General features: G+C 41.0%; 3 protein-coding genes across 3 annotated transcripts; 1 reads left to right on the plus strand and 2 right to left on the minus strand.

Moving 5' to 3' along the window:
* Nucleotides 1–301: 301 nt before the first annotated feature.
* On the minus strand, nucleotides 302–4,376 carry LOC133127703 (enkurin-like). The gene is made up of 5 exons (XM_061240782.1): nucleotides 4,246–4,376; nucleotides 3,234–3,376; nucleotides 1,486–1,715; nucleotides 824–970; nucleotides 302–475 (listed from the first exon to the last, which is right to left on the minus strand). The coding sequence occupies exons 1-5, from the start codon at nucleotides 4,311–4,313 to the stop codon at nucleotides 302–304; spliced, it is 762 nt and encodes a 253-aa protein (XP_061096766.1). The 5' UTR covers nucleotides 4,314–4,376.
* A 5,200-nt stretch (nucleotides 4,377–9,576) lies between these two features.
* LOC133127678 (enkurin-like) lies at nucleotides 9,577–15,203 on the minus strand. Its single transcript, XM_061240744.1, has 5 exons — nucleotides 15,066–15,203; nucleotides 14,449–14,594; nucleotides 12,573–12,805; nucleotides 11,183–11,329; nucleotides 9,577–10,621 (listed from the first exon to the last, which is right to left on the minus strand). Exons 1-5 carry the CDS (start codon nucleotides 15,140–15,142, stop codon nucleotides 10,448–10,450), a joined length of 777 nt encoding a protein of 258 aa, XP_061096728.1. The 5' UTR covers nucleotides 15,143–15,203; the 3' UTR covers nucleotides 9,577–10,447.
* Nucleotides 15,204–15,539: 336 nt separating this feature from the next.
* On the plus strand, nucleotides 15,540–23,716 carry LOC133127677 (threonine synthase-like 1). The gene is made up of 2 exons (XM_061240743.1): nucleotides 15,540–15,601; nucleotides 18,596–23,716. Exon 2 carries the CDS (start codon nucleotides 18,633–18,635, stop codon nucleotides 20,868–20,870), a length of 2,238 nt encoding a protein of 745 aa, XP_061096727.1. The 5' UTR covers nucleotides 15,540–15,601; nucleotides 18,596–18,632; the 3' UTR covers nucleotides 20,871–23,716.
* Nucleotides 23,717–26,402: the final 2,686 nt, after the last annotated feature.

Genomic DNA, 26,402 nt, shown 5'->3' on the forward strand with positions numbered 1-26,402 from the left:
CATTGCAATTAGATGTAAACATTCAGGAGTGAAGGAATATACAGGGGGAATATGTAATAATGTGTTAAATACAAGTTAAAACTAAATCAGACCATTAAATATGCGAACACCAAACCAGTAGGAGGGCATTCTGTGGCTAGACCATTCACCACAAAAGTGACTTTCAGCAACTATTGCTCACAAAAAAAGAGTCTTTGCAATATGCTTTGCTGTAGTTTATTTGTCAAGAACTGGGTTAATTCAAATCATTTGATAGGAAACATTGCTGAACTGATGTTTGAAAGTGAAGGACTGCTGCCCCTCAGTTGTTTGCGATGTAGATGGTTTTGTGCCTCTCAAACAGGTCAATGTCTCTCTCCAGCTGCTTCATCTGCAACTCCAGCCTCTCCTTGTAATTCCTCTTGGGGATTGTGTCAATCACTATGGACAGACACTGGAACTGGTAGTGCATCTCCTCCAAATTCTTCTTCAGCCCCTGACGACCGCAACAAGAAGACACAGTGAGATCTTTACAAACTCTAAGTGCCTAATATATAACTAATTTGAACCTTTTTTGCTGGAAAATGTACTAATTTGTACCCAGATAGAACATTACTGTCCTTCCAGTGTACATTTGGGAACTTTGATCATAGAAGAACAAAAATGTACCTGCACCGTCATTTTATTTCTAACACAGCAGGTAGGCTCAGAGTAATGCAATAGGGCCGTGGAGCCTGAATTATTTATGATTTATGGTTTTATTGTTTGTAGTACGGTATACTGGCACAGGTATGAATGCGGACACATGCAGAAACACACGTTCCCACGCTCTTATAACCTTTACCTGAAGGGTGGACAGACGCTCCTCGTCTGAGAGCTGCTTCATGGCTCCCTGTCTCAGACGCTCTTTGACGTATTCGTCATACTCCTCCTGGGCTCTCCTCTCCTCCACATTACGCTGCTCTAGATACTCAGGTATCTGCCCGTAGTCCTGTGGTGGAAAGCACAATTTTAAAATCAAACAGAGGCCAAACACCACAGTCTAAGATTGACAGTCTGAGAATGATGGTCAAAAACTTTTCATACAAAACTGAACAGTATGAAAGGTTTTGTGCCTCTCAATGTATTTTTGACTCCAATCAAGGTATTTTCTGCTGAATAAATTGGTCTTATAGTCGTTCAAATGGAGAGGCAGGGTAGTACAATTGACAGCATATGTATATTAAGAATCCACCCACACTAACTGTGGATTTTAAAAAAACTACATCTGCAATATTCCTAATATCACAAGTAATCAACAAAACATAAAGAGCACCATCTGCTGGACAATAACACTAATTTCTTATATGTAGTTTCTCTTAGGAGAATATCACTCTTATGATCTTCAAAGTAATGCATACAAATACATTTGAAACTACAGATAAAAAAACCCCAGAAACATTTCAATACGGAAATGGGGTTTCAGAAACAAGACATTTGGAGAAGCAAGAAATCACACACACAGACCTTTTTGTTCACATATTTCGGCACAAGACCCGAATTTTCCAGGAGCTGTTTATCTCCATTCTTTGTGAATGCATAAGAAGGCTGTGGTTTCCTTGGTGGTGAGAGGATGTTGTCCATAACGTTGCTCTTTACATAGTCCTTTTTTGACTGTGTGCGCATCCACGTATTGTCACATCTGGTCGATATCGCCAACCTTTTTATGTTTTCTTCCTTGAATGTCGACATCTTATCTATTAAAACAAAAACATAACAATTCAGGCTCAGAGAAAGTGCATTTTTTGGATTCATAAGCCAAAAGTTTCAAAGATTCAGGCTAATAAATTGCTCCCTAGCATATTGAACTATGAGCTGATGGATTTCTCAGATAAATACAGAAAAAACTCATGAACATACATAGGCCCCTCATTGTCCTAAATCAATTCAGGCAGACAAAGGAGTGCACCCTTTTCTAAAATAGTATGCACTGCCATGCCATTTTTTACACTCCACAGTCCGTCGACTGAGCTGTGAAGGAGGAGTACTGTTTAGGGAGACAGCAGGTACCTGGTTTGCCAGTCGTCTCGTTCATATGGGATACCACAGGTAAAATGCAGCTTTCTGGAACCTTCCCTCATAGGCAATGCCACAATTACGCCTGAGCATCTGGCTGCAGTTGGCATTGATGTGCCCAGTATTCACTACACTGAAATCCCAAATTTTAGCCAGGCAAACACCTCTACAGCGCCAGCACTCATCCTTCTGCCCATCAGCTGAGTTTTGCTTTCAGAGGAAGAGACCTGGGTCAAATACGTAATTGTTTTGGATTCAAATACTTTCTATGCTTTACTGAGCTTGTCCGGTGCATTGGAACCAATGAAATACTCTCTGAAAGTGCAAACCCTGCCTTCTTGGTTGGCTCAATAGCACTAGGCAAGATAAGTCAAGCACAGAAATGAATCTAAAGTATTTGAGCCAGGTATGCAGAGGAGCGCCCTTCATGTGTAGCTCATGCAGGCAAACTGCAGGCACAGACCCAACTGCAGAGTCACTCTTAAGCTGCTTTGAAAAGAATAAAACGTTGCATTTAAATGGTAAAATGTTGGTATTTATAGAGCACCTTTATCCAAAGCGCTGTACAATTGATGCTTTTCTTTCACCCATTCACACAGACACTCACACACCAAAGGCGATTGGCTGCCATGCAAGGCACCAACCAGCTCGTCAGGAACATCCATCCATCCATTATCTTAACCCGCTTATCTTGAACAGGGTTTCAGGGGGGCTGGAGTCTATCCCAGCATACATTGGCCTGGACAGGTCGCCAGTCCATCGCAGGGCACACACACCATTCACTCACACACTCATACCTACAGGCAATTTAGACTCTCCAATCAGCCTAACCTGCATGTCTTTGGACTGTGGGAGGAAACCGGAGTACCCGGAGGAAACCGGAGTACCCGGAGGAAACCTACGCGAACACGGGGAGAACATGCAAACTCCACACAGAGAGGCCCCGACCGACGGGGATTCGAACCCAGGACCTCCTTGCTCCATCCGTGCCGCCTCATCAGGAACAATAAGGCCATATTCAATACTAGTTAACAGAGCACATCACTACCACACACTGGAGCCCAGTGTCAGAATCAAATATTTGGGACAAGTCCCCGTTCATCATACTTTTCAGGGGCAATCTTCGTCATCCTGAAACTGTTAGTTCTCAGGGGTTGCCGATGAAGGCAAATATACAGTATCTGATCGTGGCTCAGTACCAGTCGGCTTAGGTCCCTTGGAGTACTTGCGCAGGAACTTCTCCGGTGAGGGAATCACTGCCTTTGGTGGGCCCATGGTCTTGTGTGAAGACTTGTTCATCTGCTTCTCCTGCTTAACCCGCTCGTTGAATTTTGACACGTATCTGGACATTTGGAGTGCGATTCAGTCAAGCGTTAAAGGGACGTTGCAGTGCATTGACAATACATAAGAACAACATAATGTACGAAGAAGCACCTATAATAATCACATGGCATGAACATTTTTATCATTCTAATCTCGCAGATTGATACCAGGCAAAAAGTATTGGTTTCTGTGCTGTCCAGTCACACATTCTCTCTGTTCTGACATAGCATAGTCAAATTTCAAATTATTACTATTATTTTTTCTAAAACACTTGAGGGCAGGTGCATTAAAATGGCCACCAGTGAAACGTTTCACAATTCAAGATACGATCAAGATAATATAAGATAGTTATTGGTGGATCCAGTTATGGTTACACTAGCGGCTGATGCATCAATATGACAAACTACGATTCAAGAGATGGGATGGGACTTTCAACACATTTTGTATTAAACTTTCTACGTGTGGATTGCAACTCTAAATACAAGTCTATAAGGTTCCATTTTTGACAAAAATGAGTCCTAAATATGTTGTTTATGTTATTTTATAGGATTTTGACATTCAGAGCACTTTTAGGGTGTCTGTCATTTTGGTCTATGAAGAACTGCCCTGCATTTCAGTTTTGCTGTGAAAGGATGTGAACGCTTTGAAGCTCAGTATCTCAAAACTACTCAGAACACAGATACCTTATATTTCAAAGTTATGTTTTTACACTTTCTGTTCTGTGTTTTTAACACATCTGGATTGAGAGTGTCGACGTTGATGCTTACAATAATAATCAGTTTAATACTAAAAATATCAATATCAAAGTAGATTCTATTTTTTTTAAAGGTCAGAGAATAGTTGTTGATGTGAAAAAATGTATGTAGTAGACGCTTAAAGCAAACATACCTTGGTGGTTTCTCCACTTTAACCTCATTCTTGGGTATGAGGTTATACACGCTCTCTTGCCGTTCCATGTTTGATTTACTGCTTGCTTATTTCCAGCGAAAGTGTAAATTTTAGCCGAGTGAAATCTAACTTTTAAACATCGAAAATCTTTGCATTTAAAAACAAAATGTGTCTAATGTTTTCGCTTTGTCAGGGAGAACGCACTACTATTCGCACAGGGATGAACGCGCTTTTTAAAAATACGCGTTATTATGGCCGGCGGTCGTTATAGATTCCAATGTACTGTGATGTAACAGAGGAAGAGAGATCTTTCTATTGCTGTCACAGCACCAGAGCATGTTATTTAGAAATTCTTGCAATCTCGTAGCAACGGGTGTTTGAAAATGAGTCATAAATGACGTCCTGCTCTGTGTTGACACATATTTATCATATCATGATGAACCTTAATGATGGAATAAAGTTAGTTTTATCGTGTTAACACGCCACATGCAACACGCCGTGAACGATTTGACGTCCCATACTGAAATCAAAAGGCATTTTCAAAGTGAATATAAAAACGCACCCACAGTAATGGAAAGTGAAAAATAACAGGCGTTCAGTGTTAATTGAACCCAGGGCTGGACTGGGGCAAAAAATAGGCCCTGCTATTTGGCTCAGACCGGCCCACCACAATCGGTCGGACACCGCCCATCACTACAACATCCTTGCAGTCTGTTCAATATGCATATGCTGGATATCTACCATTCATCAAATCATCAGTGTCATGGACAGATCAAGTATACCAATGCAAGTGTGGACCAGTGTACTCACTCACTGTCGACTTATTCCAAGGTGATGAGACATGGCTGCTGAGCAAACAATACCCATACTCATACTGTTAAATAATTGTTAAAGAAAAAGCTCTGCTCAAAGTCATAGGAATAATTCAATTATTTAATACAATTTTAAGTAAACAATATACATACAAAACATAAAACAAATACAATATGAACTCTGTCTGTAAATAGCAGACAATGTAGCCTGTAGGAAGGAGAGAAAAAGACGACAGACAGACAGACACGCACGCACGCACACACCTACGCGCACACACACACACACACACACACACACACTTGCGATGGTCTCCTGAATGAGATGGCCAATACTGTCTATCACTGAGTTTACAGTGGTCTTGGACAGTAAGGTGATGAGAGACCCTCTACCTTTTGTTCCACTGGATGCATGCAATTCTTTGCTCTTCTTCATGCACTCATCAAGATGCTCTTTGAGGCTTACATACTTTCCTATTACAAGGATCAGCTCCAAGAAGTTTCCATGATCTAGGGTACAGTCGTCCCAATTGTATGCTGCCTCATTCTCCACATGCCTGTAGCTCAAGCCCCTCTTCCCAATCACTTTCACCACATCCACTACAAGCTCCAAAACCTGGCGTTTCTTTCTTACTTGCTGCCTATGAGCAGACATCTGACTGCCGGCAAACTTGCTCTACGTTTTTGCATCTTAGGAAATAAGCTTCAGCACACTTTCGGTGTGCATTACTCTTTTCGTGCGCCTCTACATACTGTTGTGCGTGTCTCCATTCTGACATTCCAGTAATAAATTTGCTGGGGTCAATGCTCTTTGAAAATGTCATACATACAAAACAAAACAACGTATGCTGTTCCTCGCAATACGTGAGCCACTTCCTACAGGTGCCATCTTTACAGGTGAAAAACTTTTGCGCCGCTTGATTTTTGGTTTTCTGCTGCGGGTGGTAATCTAAAAAATGATCTAACATGGAAGGTTCAGGATGGGCGAAGTAGTTGAGGTCCTGCTTGCTCTCTCTTTCCTGTTCCTGGCTTATCTCTCTCTCCCTGACAGTGACAGTCTCGTTTTCTGGGGAGGGCAGCTCAACCTGGTTCAACAACAAGACATGTTTTGATCTTGAAATTCAATCTATGCTTTCTCAAGTTCAATTTGTTTATTTATATAGATATAGCCCCTATATCACACTTGTTTCAAAGGGCTTCTTCACCGAGAAGGCGAAGCCCTCGATCACGTCAACAATAGTTAATAATAACAGCACATAATATTGTTCCTGAAACCCCCCTGCGTTAACGTACGATACTGTACTAAATAAATCTGTGAAGGGACCGGTTTGAAAAGAGCGCTCAAACGGTCTGTCAAAATCAGCGCGCTCGCGCTGTTGTTGGACTAGGCTCATCTAGAGTTAGCAATAGCATTAGCCATTCTGTGCTAACATTCATAAGACCTAGCCCAAAAAATTATGCTAACGCAACGTTGCTTAGTGAGACCGAGTGACTGACTGACCGAGTGACTGCTTAGCTTACCTCTTTAGTGCTAGCTATATCCTCCACTGTCACAACTGACTCTGAGTCTGTGTCACTGTCCGACTCGCGTTGCTGCTGACAACGTTAACGTTAACATTACTGCTACTGTTACTGCTACTAGCAGCAGTTCCAGAGAACATTTGTGTAATCTTTCTACATTTTGAGGCATCCTCTGCCAACTTTTGGACTTTCTTGTCTCTAATTTTCTGGGCACCTCCTTTGCGCTTTCGATCCATTTCGATCCATTTCTCAACTGACAACAACTTGACAACAGGGAGGAGGGGTCAGGGTTGAGCCTACCAGACGGGAAGGGTTGGGCTTAAGCATGTGATTGGGCCGGCCCATTGTCAGTATAGAAAATGAGCCAATGGGCCGCTGTCCATTTTTTGGGGGGCGCTCGATAACAAAAACATTAAAAATGTTTTTTTATTTATTATTATTATTATTATTATTATTATTTTAAATAAATAAATAAATCATACCGGCCCAAACCGGCCCAAAACTAGACCGGCCCACATGCCCGCGGGCATGTAGACTATATAGCCAGTCCAGCCCTGATTGAACCTATTTATAAGTGCGAACACTGTGTACTTATTGTCTTTTTATTAAAACTTGTTTATGTCAATTTAAATAAAGAAATGAAAATACCCGCCCGAAATAACATTTATCTGTCAAGTAATATAACATTTAAGGCATAAGTGCTATTGCTATCTTTCTATTTCATATGATTAGCGAGAAGATCTGCAGTAGAAGTATGCCTAGCCAAACAAAGAAAAGGTTTTGGTCTCACCCTATCATAGCACCCAGTTCCAATCGAAGTTCAGTATTGAACCACGTGCAATGGTCAAATGAGACCAAAAGGAGCGTTTTGGCAAGACACTCTAGTGATGGCTTTGACATCAGAAGAAGGATGCTTCTGTTGAAATGCATATCAGTGAAAGATTAATGTAAACATGAGCTCCAGCAAGGACCAAAACATATTGGTAGGCCAAATACCTAGTATCCCCAGGAAGCTAAAAAAAATGGATGCTAGCATACAGTATCTCAAAATCTACCCAAAATCTTATTTTTTGAAGCTCATTTCCTGGTCATGCTGAGAGCACTGAGAGACGGTGCTCACTAGCACCACAAATATGATGTGGGCTGCAAAAATGATCCAACATTAACTACGTCACAGAGGCCAGTGCAACTGATTTAGAATGTTAGATACATCACCCGGATCATTTTTGCAGCCCGGATCAAATTTGTTGTAACAGCTAGGTCATTCAGACCCGTTTTCAATGTAAAGTAAAATATAAAGGTTACGTCACTCTCTCTCACATGCTTAGTGGAGGTGTCGCATCAATATGGCGGGACTGGTAAACCTCACTTCCTGGGCTTCAAAACGCTTTTCACGAGCCCATGCATCGTCAGTGGGTGACGTAACAGGCATATTGGTCCATATTTTTCTACAGTCTATCGGTGTAACGTGTGGTTATTTGAGTTACTGTTAACTTCCTGTCAGCTTGAACCTGTCTGTTCTCTGTTCTCTGACCTCATTTTCGCACCATTCTGTGTCAACACTACAGACTGTTATGTGTGAAAATCCCGGGAGTTTCTGAGATACTCAAACCACGCTGCATGGCAAACACTAATCATTCCATGGTCACAACTGAACCCATTGACCATCTCTGCATGTTTTTATGCATTGTGCTGCTGCCACATGATTGGCTGATCAGATATTTGCATTAAAAAGTCTAATAAAGTGGTCACTGAGTGTGTACTGTAGTAGTAACTAAGCAATGAAAGGTCTGGCAATCCTTGCAGCAACCAACTAACATTGCATTGAATTACCACCTGATTTATTTGACAGAATTATTTTGGTAAGTAGCACAGATGCCTGAATAATTGACCTAATTTATACAATCCTCTTCATGTTTTACACGTACAGACTGGGAATACATATGTAAATAGGAAATTACATATGCATGAACTGTGAAGGTGTGATATGTCACTCTTGATGGAGAACTGGCATTAATCGGCATATAATCGTGCAGTGTTTTATAAATCCAAAGGCACTTTCTTTGGTAACTCCAACTTTTTTTATTGTCACAGAGGAAGTGAATCAGCCCATTTGAGTTTTCTTTTTGTTGTCATTTTCTAAAAATGGCTGAAACGAAATAATGAAAACCATGGGATGTCACAAGACAAATTACAACAGACAGCTCTTTTGACTGAAGGGGGCAGAAAGAAACTGTAATGAAATGCATGCTGATATGCATGCTGATTAAATTATACTAAGTTTCCGGCTTGATGACTAAATGACTTGGAGCACAATCTCGAAAAAATGGTATCCCCCCCCCCCCCCAAAAAAAAAGAAAGAAAAAGACTTGAAAGTTTGAAAGTGTCAACATTGTATCAGAAATGTGCATTGTTGCAAAAAAAAAAAAGATTGTCTCAGGCATACATTTCCTGATTGCAGAAAAACAAACGCACCGGATGTCATATTTCCCACCCTAACTCTGTTCATGCACTATCTGCATTTCTGATTCAGGAGAGTGAAGATATCGCGGCTCTCCTCCGAAACACACGGTGCCACCGGCTGCTTCTTTTCACACCACAGCCCACAGCTGAGCTTGCACAAGGCTGCGTCGGAGGAAGACATATGCGACTCGCATGCAGTCTACAGCATGCAGTCCACACCCGCCTGTGTGACACGTGGGTTCACCACAGAGAGATGAAACGTAGACCCCCTAGCTGACAGAACCTGCCAATACCCAGCAATCGGCCTCAGTTGGGCCTGGAATAGATTCGATGTGGAGCTCAACCATACACCAGTAGCCCCAAATGACCATGTTTGACCATGAACAGGTCTTTTCTGGGCCATCTGACTGCTACAAATAAGACTCGGTCAATTCAATTAATCACAAACGTGTCTGTGATTATAGCACGCAAAATAAATGTTTCATAAATCCCAACACTAGTGCTTCCATTTGGTGACAAACAGTTGTCGATCTCCGAATAAGAGAACATTCAACTTTATTGGTATCTTTACCAACTTCATAATAACTTCCATGATACAGTGCATGCAATTATCACACAACTGGTGAATGCTCAATTCTGATTGGTCACTTCAGGCATTATACGGTATTGACATATAATAACCACTACTAATGGTAACGGACTGTCTGAGCTTAGAATTTTCATATCACTCCGAGTGGCATTTCTTTTTATTTATCTAGCCTAAATGGCTATGAGTCGTCACATTGACCATCGTAACCTATATCGTGCCTTTAGTCTGTGCTTGATTGTTGCATAATGACAAGGCTGTCAATGCCATACATACTTGTGTTGCCTAATTAATCAAATTGTTATTAAAGTTATTACTATGATTTATGCTATACTGCATATTCAGTTAGCTAAATATGCTAACTTAATATGTAGTTAAATGACAAAGTTAAAACTGCGTTTCTGGGGATGTCACAAGAGGTGAGTGAGGCTGAAATGTGAACTTGATGAAATTAATATTAATACTAGTTCAATAGCTACATTCGGGGTATAAATGTGAGGTGAAATGACAAATGTACTGCACTATGAAAACTGGGTGAAAATATTTTAATCGCTTAGTCGATGAAACGCTTCATGAAAATATGCCTCTCTTGACAAAGAGAGAGAGAGAGAGAGAAATTGTCTCAGTACTGAGATACAATGAAGACTGGTTACTGGTTAGCAAGACTACTTGCGATATATTTACTTGTATATTTTATTCTCCACACTGTAAAATCACAGTGGAGTGACTGCACAATTTATCACAATTCAGAGGAAGTATGTATAACTGCATGTAGCATGTAGTACGTAGTAACTGAAGAGCAACTGTTCAATAATACAGTTTCTCAGTTGTTTGCAATGTAGATGGTTTTGTGTCTCTCAATGAGGTCAATGTCTTTCTCCAGCTGCTTCATCTGTGTCTCCAGCTTCTCCTTAATGCACTTCTTGGGGCCTGTATCCGTGACGATGGACAGAGCCTGGTATTGGTGGTGCAACTCCTCCCAGTTCCTCTTGAGCCCCTAGAATCACATGACAAGATTCAATTGCTTTTAACTTTTTTTTTAACCAGACAATCTTTATTCCATTAGATCTAGGAATTTAAAAGAGATATTCATGGTTTAAAGGAAATCAATAATCAACCATATTTATGTTATCAGCGTTCTCTGCTGGTTATACCAGGAAGACGATATGCAGGTGCACAGTCCTTGTACAAATGTTTGGTTAGGTGCCAAGATGGGCAAAACTAAATTACCGTGAACAATTTTGTATGCAAATAACAATAAGGTTCATCGTAAAAATCGACCTCTTTGCCTTTACCATTTTCAGAATACTCTTCATTTTTATTTATTTGTATTTTTATTTCTAATGTCTTACTTCACAGAAAGGACAGAAACAGTTACGCCAAGGCCCGTTATACACAAGAAGAACATGGATAGTTATTCTTACTCACTTCTTCTTGCCAATGTTCTACAACTTAGGGGGAACTGCTGTGTGCCTTATCCTCAAGGCAAACTACAGTCTTGGGCGTGTGTGCCTTCTCTCTCCCAGTCACACGCATACTACGCTCTTATAACCTTTACCTGAAGGGTGGACAGACGTTCATCGTCTGAGAGCTGCTTCATGGCTCCCTGTCTCAGACGCTCTTTGACGTATTCGTCATACTCCTCCTGGGCTTTTCCCTCCTCCACTTTACGCTGCAGAAGATACTCAGGTATCTGCCCGTAGTCCTGTGGTGGGGATTAGAGGCAACTCAACATCACTTGCTATGCAGAATATGAACCAACTTTCACTTCTTACTTCCTGGGTCGACCAAACCAAAGTTTGCCTGCGATGCTGAATTTATGTCAGCTGCAAACTCTGTGCTGTGTTTATACACCAGAATATCTTCTGAGTTTTGTACAAAATTTGGGGCAGGAGTCGTGTGAGGTGATCTAAAAAGCTAAACTCCAAGATGTTTTTGTGTGTTTCCAAAGAAGGCTCTCACAAAAATATTATAGTTTATTTCCATATTTAATACATTTCATATTTTATACCTCCAGATGAAATAAACTGGTCTGGTTTATACATCCTTGGTAATACTGTTACAGAAGCACGTAAGTTTTGTAAGCACTAAACAAAACAGGAACAAGCTCATCACACGCATCACTTTCTTTAACCCTACCCACTTTGCTTCATTCATCTCATTGAGTCATTGACATCTCAAATTATTGTTACGTTCATATTTATAACATACAAATAACTGCAACGTAATAAAACCGCAAAACGGCAATGCCAGATTGTTAAAAAAAACTCTCTGCTAGCAAGAACAGCAGTTTATATGCTTATCAGCCTCTTATTTATTTATTTAAATTACATTTTATCAGGGACAGCACACATTAATCAAAATTTTCATTTTCAGAGTTAGCTAATGGCAAAACAGGGCAATAAAACTCCAGCCTCGCCCTCGCCACGCTCACTGTTTACAACCTTCACCTCACCACAGACTCACAATAAAAGACAGTTTAATTGCACGTCTGGCCCACATATTTCCAGTTTGCTAGAAATATAAGTTTGTTTTGCAAATAATTTGATAGACATATTTATGGAACCAAATATCCCACCTGGTTACAAAGCTACGACTATTTTCTGACTAATGTTGAAATTTATTTTGTAATCCATTAGCCATTTTTCAAGATAACTACCTATTTGTTATTGTTGCGCAAACGTATTGCTAGGTCATGTTAGCTTTTGAGTACACTGATATAAATTAGTTCTGTCTCAAAGTAATGAATGGTACAAGCCTCTTCTTTAATTTAAGTCTCCAACCATGTGTGTGCAGTAAATAGTTTTTGAGATATTGACACCTTTATAGGACTAGTAAAAAATTACAAAACAAGGTTAATGATTTTGGAAATGTACCGTATCTGAATAAGTAAGAAAAACGCAGGAAAATGAGATGTACATAATGAATTACAAATTAGGCGGATGTACCTTTTTCTTTAAATATTTTGGGACAAGGCCAGAATACTCCAATGGCTGTTTAGCTCCATGTTTTGTGTCAGCATAGATAGGCTGTGGTTGCATTGGTGCTGTAAGGAGGTTTTTGATGGTGTTGTCCCTTATAAAGTCCTTTGCTGAATTAATTCCCATCTTTGGAATTTCGGTCCTTGCAGGTACTGGTGGCTTCCTTCTTCCATCCCGATCTATATATATGAACGGCTTTTCTATTCATTCAAAAGAAGGAAAAAATAAACAAAACAAAATCATTCATTTTACAGATTTGTGCACACACAGATGAATCAGATGTGAATCAGATCAGATGTCGGTCTTTGAAGATGCACTCTCTCCGAAGTGGCCTAAGCCATGCGCCAAATCTTCTAATAAAGCAATAAATGTAAATGTAATCTAATGTTGTCATGGTGGGAGGTAATTCTCACTGGTGCCACTAGTTGGCCGAGGATATTGTTTCCACCTGTTCCTCGTTTACGCCAGGGGAATTACCTCCCGGGAGAGTATTTAAGACCAGCAGGGACTAGTTTCTGTGCTTTTGTGTTCAACCGTTCGCCCTTGGCACAAAGCCGGTAAAGCGCCCGGTAGACTCTAACCCTATACGAGTCAGGTACGGTGCTGGTAGATAATTCTCTCATTGCTAAAAAGGAGAAATATCTAAAAGGTAAGGAAGGCGTACAGCTGGAAGTGTTGTGTGTGCTGGCGCCTTCCTCAAGGGTTTTGTTTTTCTTTTGGACTCGTGTGAGTCGATGGTAGAGGGACGTTGTCCCCGGTGTGTATTTTGGTTTGCATTTTTGTCCCGAGCTGCGCCTCGAGGTTTTTATTTTCGTGCCTAGCTTTTCTCGCTAGGTTGTATTTTCTTTTGGTTTTCACTCAGTGCCCAGCTATTTGGCACGGTACCAAAGTATTGGTTCGCCCTAGTTACTTAAGGGTTGTTTTACGTTCTCTAGCCGTTTTTGAGCTACTTCTCTGTTTACGATTTCTAAGTTTGGTTTGTTTAATTTCCTTTCCTCCCATTGTTCCGGGAGAAGTCCTGTTCCTAGCTGGGTATCCCTATTTCGGTTCTCCCTGGGATTTAGTGACTGACACGTTCGCGTGTCAGTTAAAAAAGGTTCTACCTTTGGTCGCCCCTGGCTCTCCGCTTAGCTTCCAACGCTACAAATGTATTCATAGCAAAATTTGTTTACGTGTTTTACGGAATTTATATTCAACTCAAATGAAGCATAAATTAATCAGGATTACCCGATTAACCAATTGCCTTATTAAAATCATTTTTGCCAGTCTAAATAAAAAGAAAATTCATGAATGCAATAATAAAAGCACAAAACAACCGTGTCCTTTCATTTCCGCACACAATAAGAACAGCTGAGAGCACTCCATTCGAATCATACAAAAAAATTGACATCAGAAACTTTGATAAATCCCACATTAATTAATTCATTATCCTTACCCGCTTATGCTGAACAGGGTCGCAGGGGGGCTGGAGCCTATCCCAGCATACATTGGGCGAAAGGCAGGAATACACCCTGGACAGGTCGCCAGTCCATCGCAGGGCACACACACCATTCACTCACACACTCATACCCATGGGCAATGCAGCACAGGGAGAACATGCAAACTCCACGCAGAGATGCCCCAGCTGACCGGGATTCAAACCCAGGAGCTCCTTGCTGTGAGGCGGCAGTGCTACCCACTGCACCATCCACACCACCAAATCCCACAATATTTGTGTAAATACATTTCCGAATGACGGTCAAATTTGTTTGCTCACATTTGATAAATGAGGCCCATTGTCTTTAATTGGTCTATGGCCAGTTCTCAAAGATCCAACCTGTAACCTATATCTCCTGTGACTTACTTTCAGGAAGATTTGGTTCTTTGGAATGTTTGCGAAGAAACTTCTCCGGGGCGGCTGTCTCCACCTTCATGGGGCCCATGGTCCTGTGCGCAGCCTTGCCACTTTTTGTTTCCTGCTTTACTTGGTCTCTAAACTTTGATGTATATCTTAATATTCAAATAAGGTAAATGAAGAAGATAATAAAAAGCATTAAAGATTAAATATCTCTCTTTTAAACAGCAACAATAAATAATAATAACCTAAATCATACAGAAGTCAATGCTGACATTACATTCAATTTCACTCAAACAAGTAAACAAACAAAAAAGGAAACTCCATAGAAATAAAATATTACTATCCATAGTCCACGTTGGGTAACTTAACTAGCTAAGTTATTCACTTAGTTACACTGGATAACTTTAGACTATGTCATGTCTCCAACTACACCTGGCTGTGCGCAACTTTTCTATTGCCACAGCAACAGTAGTAACTGACAGTTTTATCGTTAACTCTAATCTAAATTACAGTTAATTTGACTAAAAGTACTGCGCTTCTAAGAACTAACGTTAACGTTAGCCTAAAGTTAACTTGACGAACTGAGAGCTAGTTAATAATGCATCCCGTGCATTGCAACATACCTCGGTAGTGTTTCAAATCGAACTTCATCCCGGGGAATTAGGTTATAAATGCTTTCTGGTGGAAATATAGTTGTCATATTTCGTTTCGTTTACAAAGAAAAGAAAATAAAAGCGTGAATACCGTCACTTTGCTGCTGGGATGTTTCTGTTTACAGTTGCACAGTGAAACGGTTGCTTAGGAACGAGGGTAACCACGAATGAACGAAATCCTGTCAGTGTCACTAAGCTAGTCCTTCAGATACATCCACACAGACACACGACGGAGGCAAACAACGTTATCTGCCCCTGTTTTAGCTGTCTGTGCATTAAATAATTATATCACTACATCTTGATGCGCATCAGAAAGCTATTGCGCCAACACTAATGGAAAACGAATTAATTCGACGTATGATGCACTTTGCTACATACACCCCGTTGGACAAAACGAGATATAATGTTACGCTATGATGATTGTCCACGTTGCGCCTCCGTATTTTACCCCATGCAGGCAGTTTGTTTTCGAGTTCAAGGGCAACAGCAAGGTTTTCAAGTTACAAGTGAGTAGTTAGTAATGTTGATACCAGTACATTGGGGTTCAATGGCAGAAATGACTAAAGATTAATGTATTATTTAGAGGAACGTGGAAACAACTCCGATGTGATTTCATGGGTCATTCACTGTTACTGTTGCTAACTGTTGCTGTTGCTAAAATATCAAAGCATTCCTTGTAAGCCCTGAGCTTCGTGATAACTGCGTTGACGCGAACTTAAATTAATGCGCATTCTATTCATCTTGAAAACTGCACAAATATGTTGATTCTCTTGTTTTAACTTGCCTTGTTTCCCGCTTGATAACCTTGGAATTCAAAGCGGTCTCCTAGCGAATATTTGTCAAAATATTTTTTCATTTAGTTTTATTTACGTTTCCTAGCAATCAGATAGAGACGCTTTCAGTTTCCACCCTTGCACACGATTGATTAGCAGAGGAAAAACATCATCCTAGCAAAATTACAGCGCAATCATTCCTTGTTTTGTAGAAGTCGTCTTTACGTGAGCCTGAACTTAAACACTAGAAGATCTCAACAAATATCGTAATTGACCCGTTGTTACCCTTTTGATTGGATATTTATTTATTTATTTATTTATTAACCTTTATTTAACCAAGAATATCCCATTGTGATTAAAAGTCTCTGAAAAGAGAGACCTGGCCAAGACAGGCAGCAGCACAAATAATTACCAAAAAAAAGTTTCATATAAACTAAGAACAACAAATTACGCAAAGTTCGCTCACAAACAATAGTAAACGAGGCAATTAAGCAAAGTAATTTAGAATATAACAATCAAGGGAAAAATAGACGTCAAAATAATATTATATTATTATATTATATGATTTAATTCCTTTTACTTAGTTTGAATTAATCAGGTCTAATGAATGCAGGTGACTGCGTGTAGGAGGCATTCCACCATTCAGAAAAGTCATGCTCAAGACTTCTAATCATCCAGCAAACTCTTGTTATCAACATAGATGGAACAAAAGCCCTGATCTAAAATGTCATGGGTATAAAATGCACACTAGGAGGAGGAAATGAAGATACGATAATGCAATGTTCCATGAGTGAAGAAGAAAGGAGTGAATCAGTTCACTTTCAAATGGAACAGGACATATTTTGGGTCGGATCCAGGCCAGTTCAGGAATAATTCATGAGCGCATCTTGAGGAGTAGGAGGGGGGGGGGGGATTAAAAACGGAGAATTGAACTTACTTTAGCCCACATTTGATTTTTTAGGTTTAACCCCTTAATTATTGCCTCTTTTCTTGACAAAAGCTTAAAAATGGCATACCCAAAATAAAATGGTTACTATTCTTGAACCCTTTTGACTACAGCCATAATCCTGGTCTCTTCTGAAAGGTAACCCTTGAGTCAGAATTACTCCAAACAAGGACACATGGTAACTAAATGATATTGTGGTTCTTATGCAGTGTAAAATACAGCATTTTGCTTACTTAACTGTACAACACTTTTATCCTGAAACTTTATCGAGCACTTCCCCTCACCTGTCACCCTCCCCTAGCTGTCTGTCCCAAACTCCCTCTCCTTGCAGCTGTCCTCAGACAGCAACAGGTGGAGAATATCATAAAAAATAAGTACAATAAATCATATATTAGCATCTTGTATACTAATATATTTATTGAGGTTTATTGATTAAATTTTTGTCAAATACCAACCCCCATCAACAAGTCAAACACATTCCATAATTTCACATGCTATTGATTATTCAAAAGCAGGCTGGCTCCTTATTTATAAGCAAACTGAATAATAATACAATATTTTGAGAATGTATTTCCATACCCACTCATATAAAATGGGGTCACATCACTGAAAATGTCATCCATTGTGTTGTCAATGGTGTTTTCACTGTCTTTCTCAGAAATATTCACTCAGACGAGAGATTCCTCCAAAGGAATTTAGATTTAGGCATCTATTTAGATTTTGGCGTCTCAAAATAATATTTTTGTTGGAAATGTCAACCTTTTTTGGCATAAAATCTCAAGGACTGTTTTTGCTGAAGCGTAACAGCCTCTGCGTGCATATTGAAAATGCTTTGGTTACATGTGAAAGAATTGTGTGATGTTTTATGCAAGCCCAATAAATGATACACCATTTGAAATGTAATGTCATTAGCTAAAATGATTTTTAGTTGTCACTTCAATAACATGCCCATAGTCGGTCCTTTGATGAGCTGAATTTATTCAGAATTTTCTGACACACGGATGGGGGTAACGCATGTAACTACGTTACAAATGCTGGTCAGAGACGGTTGTACTTGGGCTCATTGTATTCGAGAAAGCCTATACAACATGTAAATAATAGAATTTCTAGTACTCTTGTACGAGTACGGTGGAACAGACAACAACGATAATTCTTCTAGATAAATTCTAAGTCAACAACATTCAACGTTTCAGAGTTAGCACATTTTTAGAATGAGAAACTAACCAGTGGTATTGGATGAAAGTCATAGCCGTTTTCGTCTACTTCAATAATGCGACTCGTAAGATTGGTTTCCGGGGCACAAAGTGGAGGAGGGTGGTAGTGGAGTGAAGAAGTATGCTTTTCCCCAATAATAGAACACACTCCCAGTCTTTCCTTTGACTAAGGAAACATCAGCACATCCTTTGCAGAAGTATTTTTTTGGAAGGCATAACGGCTCCACCTCTTCCCATCTGCCATGTCTGTAACTTTCATAGCCTCGCCCGATGGGTGGACCTAGGAGTATAAACAATAGCAAGTAAAATAAAAAAGATGAAAAGAATGAGTGATAACCTCTTTGTCAAAATAGTGCAAAATAGTTAATAGTTGAATTACTTTGGACTCATCTGTCACACATGTTTGTACACCGAGGAAAGCAAGCTTAGGTCAAATTATTATATGTATGTATCTGCAGTCTAAAGTTTACAAAATGTAGATACTTCCCTAACAGTTCGCTTTTCATCTCATAAGCTGGGATGCATACAGTAAGCTTTATTTTAATTTGTTTATCTCTTGTCTTTCAGAATTATTTTGATTGTTGATTGAAGAAGTTTCTGCAGAATGGTTGCCCAGTCCTACTACAGCATGGTGAAAGCGGTTTGGAGATGGGGAAGTCTGACCACTCCAAAGCCTTTATATCCAAGGCCCTTACATCCAAGATTCAACTCTTTCTCATTTTCTTTATTTGCACGATTGTCTTCACAGAGTTCCTACACAGAAAAGCAAAACCTCTTTCTCATGGGGCCACCAGGGGCCGGAAAAACAACGGTAGGGAGAATAGTCGGCTGTAGATTGGGTCTCCCAGTTATAGACGTTGATGATGACATTCTTGAGGTGAAATGGAAGATGCCAGTGGCTGAAAAGCTGTCAGAGTTGGGCAGTGAACGGTTCCTTGAGGAGGAGGGCAAGGCTTTGTCTGACTTCTCTGCTGTTGGCAGTGTTGTCTCATTGACTGGGTCTAACCCACTGCACTCGGGAACTATGCAGCAGTTGAAGAGCTGTGGTGTGGTGGTCTATCTGGATGTGGACACAGAGGACATCATGCGGAGGCTGTCCACAATGAAAGTGAACAGGATCGTCGGCCAAGGTCCGGATGTCTCCATGAGGGACATTTTGCGTTTTAGGCAGCACTTTTACAATCAGTGGTTTGATACAAGGGTGCTTTGCGGGTCTGGAGACACCGCTGATGAGGTGGCAGAAAAAGTACTTCAGGCTCTAAGGAGGTACCAGGATTCAGAATCTGAAACCTTTGTCTCAACCAGAGGCTGCCTTTCGAAAGGGACTGAATCAGCCAGTGATGCCAAGTACTTCAGCGACGTCGTCATTGAAGGGCTAGCACCTGATGGAGGGCTATATGTGCCTAATAGAGGGTTCCCCAAGCTGGACGCTTGCAATTGGCTGAGGATGCTAGGCATGTCATATCCAGAAAGGGCTGCCACCCTGTTGGAGAAATGCATACACCCTTTGGACGTACCTGCTGCCCAGCTATACAGGATGGTACACAAAGCATATGGAGAAAACTTTGTCTCTCCATCCATTGCACCAGTCAGGCACCTAATCAGCAACCAATATGTGCAGGAGCTCTTCCATGGCCCCACAGCCTCCTTCAAAGATCTGGCATTGCAGCTGATGCCACAGCTCTTTGCCCACTGCCTCCCACAGATGTGTAACTACTTGATTCTTGTAGCCACATCTGGGGACACAGGAAGCGCAGTCCTGAACGGCTTCAGCAGCCTTAGTGATGCGGACAGGCAGCGAGTTGGCGTGCTAGTGTTCTTTCCTGAGGATGGAGTGAGCGAGATTCAGAAGCGGCAGATGACCAGTTTTGGAGAGGGCAATGCACGAGCTGTCGGCGTGGCCTCTGACTTTGATTTCTGCCAGAGAGCTATCAGGCAGATGTTTGGTGAGTCTGGTCTGACTGGACACTTGGCAGTAGAGTATGCCACCATGCTGAGCACTGCCAACTCAATCAACTGGGCTCGCCTGCTACCACAGGTTGTGTACCACTCCTCGGCCTACCTGGACCTGGTTAGCGACGGTGTGGTTCAGTTCGGGGACCCTGTTGACGTGTGCATCCCCACCGGGAACTTTGGTAATGCCATGTCCGCCATGTATGCAAAGCAGATGGGAATCCCCATAAGGAAATTAATTTGTGCTTCAAACCGCAACAACGTTGTGGCAGACTTCATTGCCACTGGAGAGTACGATCTCCGAGGCAGGCCGCTTGTGGCCTCCCACTCTCCTGCCATAGACATCCTAAAATCCTCCAATCTTGAAAGGTTACTATTTCATGTCTCAGGACGGGACAGCCAGCTCGTTCGTGACCTGTTCTCTAGCTTGGAGAAAAAGCAGTATTTCAAAGTGCCGGGTGCTTTGCTTGAGAGGATACAGCATGACATCCTGGCAGGTTGGTGTTCTGAAGTTGAGTGCATGGCGGCCATCCGTGAGGTGCACTTGAGCACAGGCTACATACTGGACCCACACACAGCCGTTGCCAAGGTGGTGGCGGATCGGCTCCAGGACAGGACGTGTCCGGTTGTCATCTCCTCCACTGCGCATCATGGCAAGTTTGCGCCGGCAGTTCTCAAGGCCCTTGAGCTGCAGGGCCCCACAGGGACTCCCCTGGATCAGCTTGACCGCCTCACATCATTCGGATCCAGGCCACTTGCGCACAATGCCCTGCTGAAGTGCCTGAGGGAAAGTGGGAACAGGCCTCATCTAGTGTGCCCGGCTGATATCAGTATACTGGCGGAGCAAGTGGAAACCATGATACAGGAATCATTCTGCAAAGTTTATTAGGTTTGTTAACTTCTTTTATGAATCCAGTAAATATACACTCACTAAGCACTTTATTAGGAACACCTGTACACCTAATGTAGGGGAAAATTCACAGAACGAAAGATCTCCCTCCTAAAAGTATGATAACCAATCACAAGTCAAAATCAGACTCCACCTTAGTGAGCAGGCTGGTTCCTCCAAAACTCTCGACGATGTGTGCTAAAAGTTTATCAATATATCTGTATTAAAATATGATATGTACCCTGTATAGTTTCAAACTGATTAACTGCTAAATTGTGCTAGGATTACACAGTGAGCCCAGCCAGCTGGCAGGGGGGGGGCCCCGTCTTGAACTGTGTAGACCAAACTGTCAAGGACACGGGCAGAGCAGGATATGACTGTACTGCTGATTTCTCCGGGACTCTCGATGTTTTATGCCAGGAGTGTATCTATTTGACCTAGAACATTAATTATAGCTGAGCTTATGAAAACGCAAGAAACCACAGTGAAAACTGTTGAAATGAGAGCAAAGAATGCTACGTACATTTTATTCCCTTAGAAGAGAATAATTAATCAAATGTTTAGTATGTCTGTATATTAGAAAAGTATATTAGAAGTGAATATTAATGAAATGTTTAGTTTGTCTGTATATTTTCAATGATTACTGCTGCTTAGTTTGTCTTATAAAAGCGAAAGATACAGAGTGACGTGTATGGATGATGTGTTAGAGGGAGGGCATCCAGAACTTTATGAGGTCTGGTAGTTTGCCAAGAGCAGGTGCGGGGTGAAGTGAGGACACGTAGTTGGCAGAATGCCCTGAACTTTGTACAGAGTTGGCAGAGCATAAGGACCGTTGGCAATTTGCCACAATGACGTTGTGGGAGGAGCGTTGGGAGGAGTTACGATAAGAAAAGTGTGGGTGATTTGCCAGAATGAGGTTTGAGGAGGAGTTGTAGGTGGAGTAACTGTGTATAAAATGGGTGTACAACTGCCAGTCGGGGTTCAGTTCTGGAGAGTCTGATTTTCCTGAAGATCTTTCTGCCTGGTGTCGTCTTTTCCCTCGCGAAGATGTTTTTCGACAAATTGAAGATTTGGACTCTGTCGTTTCCTAGACACGACACTACTTATTCATGCAATTATCTAATCAGCCAATCGTGTGGCAGCAGTATAATGCACACACATCATGCAAATATGGGTTTGGAGCTTCAGTTAATGTTCAACCATCGGAATTGGGAATAAATGTAATCTAGAAACTGCTGATTTCCTGGGATTCAAAGTCTTTAGAGTTTGCAGAGAATGGTGCAAAAAACAAACATCCAGTGAGCAGAATTTCTGCCGGGAGAAATGCTTTGTTAATGAGAACAGTCCGAGGAGAATGGCCAGACTGGTCAAAGCTGACAGTAACGTAAATAACCACACATTACAATAGTGGTATGCAGAAGAGCGTCTTTGAACACACCACATCAAACCTCTAAGTGGATAGGCTACAGCAAAGTCAAAAAATTAAGTCTAATAAATACCTAATAAAGTCTATATTTGTGTGGGTGATATGGACTTGCCATTTTTTTGTGGAAAACTGAGAAGGAAGCTCATTGTATTTAATATCTTCAGCTGTCAACTGATGCATTTGGTTGATTTTTGCTCTGATGATTGGCAGGTAACATTATAGCCATTTTGATGGTATGTCCATATCATCTGGCTGAATTTCAGTAGGGTTGAGCCTGGTGCTGTTTTAATACATAATAAATAAGGAATGTCTGTGCTACATTAGAAACTGTCTGTAATCTTACACGGCCACTAGATGGCATGTTGACTTCTGTTGGAGCTCTGCAGGAAATGTAAATGCACACCGTCCTATATGTCACCTTGTCACCATCACACAGAGAAAAAAGTAGCAGGCAAACCCACACACACACACACACACACACACACACACACACACACACTGGTCCTCTCTCAGATCCTTATGGCGGGTCCTGGACATATGTTCTGCAAGTCAGATCAGATACATTTAATGTGTGTTTATTCAAGGGTTATTTAAGGGCAGTACTGGGTTATTCGAATGTATTTTCCCCACCAGGAATGGTTTATCTAGTCTACATTAAAAAAAAAGAATGCTCTATATTCTAATATAAGTACAGTGGGCTCTAGAATTATTGGCACCCGTGATAAATATGCAGAAAAAATGCTGTAAAAAAAAAAAGATATTTATTGACATGAGCTTTATTTTCCAACATGTGTAAAGCAGTGTACTTTATTAATGATTCAATGGAATCACGCCAGTCTCATTATTTTTGAATTAAAAAATATTTCCCCAAAAAACTGGTTCCACAATTATTGCCTTCCCTTGTTTAATACTTTGTGCAAACACCCCTGGCAAAAATGACAGTCATGAGCCTTTTCCTATAATTTGTAATAAGGTTACAGAACACATTTGGAGGGATTTTTGTGTTTGTTATGTTTGTGTTTTTACTTGGTGACCCCTAGACACATCCAATCTCTGCAATTCTTAAACTGCGATCTTCGGGTTACTTATGGCCTCCGCTATCTTCCTTACCATCCATGGAGATAATGCAAACTTGCTTCCTTTTCCTGGAAAGCTTGCAACCATTCCATGTGTTTTACATCTTTTTATTATTGTTCTTACCGTGCTAAGTACCATGTTTAGTCGTTTATGTATTTGTTTATACCCATTACCTGACTTGTGATGGTCAATTACCATCTCTCTTCTGAATTGACAGTCCTTTGGCTTTTCCCATGCTGATGGTTGACAGGGCTTGTTAGGGTTAGGTGGTATCCAATTCCACAGGAAGTGATAGAATGACACAATATAGTTCCTTTAGACTGAGGTAAATTTAATTATTTTGCCAATTTGTTTTGATTTTAGTCACAAAATTCTTTAGGGGAGCCATTCATTTTGAAAAGGATTGTAAATGAGAAGCATTGAAACAGAGTAAATGTATTGAAATGAAAAAAAAAATGTGATAACTAAATTGGCAAATTGATAAATTGAGGTCTGCATATGCAGATTTAAGCACAGATCAATTTAGCCTCTAGGTTGGTCCTCCCTCTGGCTGTAAACCGTGGTTAAAAAAATTTGAGTGGCAGTGATGACTCATTTTTCAACTGACTGGTTACACATTTCAACCTGAATATACGGATGAGGAGCTTAAAGAGATTGAGAGGACATGGGCAGAAAGAGAGGGAGCGCAACTTTCTGAGTGAGATGAGGGAAAGGGTAAAGGAGAACTGGTGGTGCACCTGTCATAGGCAACCCTGAGAAGTCGTATTTTTCTAAAAAAAAAACATGTTTATTTGAGTTTGGTTTATTGATTGTGTCTCTTAAATAGCTGGCAGGTGGTGTTTTTTCTTTGCCTTTATCATTAGCTAAAGAGTGACTAAAGGTATTATGGAACTCAATAGTCACCAAATGCAGATGGCTCTCAGAGACAAAAGCTAGAAAGCTGTCCAGATATGTCCTGTCATTATTTACATTGAATTACATTTAACTTGATTTAATTTCCGAACTCAACAATTTAGCTCAGGGCATGATATAGGGTTGCCGCTTCAAGGATACGTAGTTGCCAGGACTGGCGCTTGCCTGGTAAAGAAACAGATACCCTGTTGCAAGCCATTGATAGACTGTAAGAAACTATAGCTGATACAGGCAAAAGTTTTCATGCGTAGATTTTTTTCAGGTACTGAAGCCATGTTCACTCTCTTTGCACTTTGTTAATTGATAAAAATAAACTATTAACATTTCTATTTTTGAAAGCATTCTTACTTTACAGCATTTTTTTGCACCTGCCTAAAACTTTTGCACAGTACTGTATAGCACTGGGCGGCACGGATGGTGCAGTGGGTAGCACTGCCGCCTCACAGCAAGGAGGTCCTGGGTTCGAATCCCCGTCGGCCGGGGCCTCTCTGTGCGGAGTTTGCATGTTCTCCCCGTGTCTGCGTGGGTTTCCTCCGGGTACTCCGGTTTCCTCCCACAGTCCAAAGACATGCACGTTAGGCTGATTGGAGAGTCTAAATTGCCCGTAGGTATGAGTGTGTGAGTGAATGGTGTGTGTGCCCTGCGATAGACTGGCGACCTGTCCAGGGTGTATTCCTGCCTTTCGCCCAATGTATGCTGGGATAGGCTCCAGCCCCCCTGCGACCCTGATCAGGATAAGCGGGTTCAGATAATGGATGGATGGATGGATGTATAGCACTGGAAATTGACTCAGCGATTGATATTCTGTTTTAAATTAGGTTACTTAACATTTTATTATTTATGGCAATTCATCACAAAGGCAACATTTTGGGGAATATTTTCTGGCCAGCATGTGCTGTGTTGCATGCTGGCTTTGATTTAGCATTTTCCGGATTATCCAGATGTATCTGGTAATTTCGGGGCTTGTGCTACGTCGAAGTGGGAGGAGAGCCGATGCTCAGGGTGTGTCAGTTAAGAGTGACCAATTCAGTGTAGCTTATTGCAATTTTCCGGTCAGACAGGTCCACATTTCACCCTTTTGCCACCCACCTGCTCAACCCAGGTCTAAGTTTCAGTAATAGTTTTCATTGATAGTATGCTGTTCAGTTTGTCTTTGATATTGTTAAATTCCACAAGCATGAAAATATGCCTTAGTTAGCCTGTAGAATAGCGCATGTAAAGTGTTGAGTTACAGGTTCATGGGGAATTAAAACTAGCCCCTAATAAATTGCGATGTTTTATTGAAATTCTAACAGAAATAAATACGTTGGAAGGAATTTCAGACAGATTTCTCTCATGAGATTTTATTTAAGTCCATTTTGAAGAAGGTCTGTGATGCAGGTCTATGATGTACAGTACCGCCATGTGTGAAAACATAAGACACTTTGTGTCTGACAAGGAATTGAAAAATCTGCTTTCAGTGTTATGCCTCTATTCTGATCATAGTAAAACACATCACTTATAAATACTCAGATTTTATTCAGATTCCAGAACTTTCCCCTTGGCTGCAGTTCAAAGAATGGCAAAGTAGCTATTAAAGCAATGGGGACTGATTTCTCCTTGTGACATTAAAACCTGGCTAATTAATTGATCTCAGTGAGGTTCCTCCTCCAGTAATTGGCAGGCAGAGCTGGAGGAGCATGGGAGCGTGCAGTGTGCGAGCCTCATACCAATGCTCTGAAGTTTATTAACCACCAGGAGAACAGGTTGTTCATGCAGGCTGTGTTTTCCATTTTCAGCTGCTGTGCATCGTTTGCAAAAAAAAGTGTTTTTAATAGGCCCAGGAAAAGACAGTATGAAGTATGTGGCTAAACGTATTAGCGCCATAGCTACCCTCTGCAGACTTGGAAGTAGATTGTAAATAGTATGCATGCCAAATTGGGGTAAAAAGGTCTGTGTAGAGGGTTCACATTTAATCCCAAAATCACAAGGCATACTGTGCAGGACTTTCCCCTTGAAAATATTATGAAACAAACATGGTCAGTCATTATTATGATAAACATTGACAACAGTGTCCCTCTAGGGCAGTGCTACTCAACTCCATGTTCTGTGTGCCACAGGGTCTGCAGGTATTTGCT

The sequence above is a fragment of the Conger conger genome, chromosome 4, assembly GCF_963514075.1.
Source record: "Conger conger chromosome 4, fConCon1.1, whole genome shotgun sequence".
In the NCBI taxonomy this organism is placed as follows: Eukaryota; Metazoa; Chordata; class Actinopteri; order Anguilliformes; family Congridae; genus Conger; species Conger conger.

Excerpts from the sequence above, each read along its gene's own strand:
- LOC133127703 (XM_061240782.1), bottom strand. The coding sequence starts at position 4,313 with ATGGAACGGCAAGAGAGCGTGTATAACCTCATACCCAAGAATGAGGTT. Across the intron at positions 1,716-3,233 it reads CAAGGGACCTAAGCCGACTG|ATAAGATGTCGACATTCAAG; the intron begins GTACTGAGCCAC and ends TTGTTTTAATAG. Across the intron at positions 476-823 it reads AGCGTCTGTCCACCCTTCAG|GGGCTGAAGAAGAATTTGGA; the intron begins GTAAAGGTTATA and ends TGCGGTCGTCAG.
- LOC133127678 (XM_061240744.1), bottom strand. The coding sequence starts at position 15,142 with ATGACAACTATATTTCCACCAGAAAGCATTTATAACCTAATTCCCCGG. Across the intron at positions 11,330-12,572 it reads CAAAATATTTAAAGAAAAAG|GACTACGGGCAGATACCTGA; the intron begins GTACATCCGCCT and ends TCCCCACCACAG. Across the intron at positions 10,622-11,182 it reads AACGTCTGTCCACCCTTCAG|GGGCTCAAGAGGAACTGGGA; the intron begins GTAAAGGTTATA and ends ATGTGATTCTAG.
- LOC133127677 (XM_061240743.1), top strand. The coding sequence starts at position 18,633 with ATGGTTGCCCAGTCCTACTACAGCATGGTGAAAGCGGTTTGGAGATGG.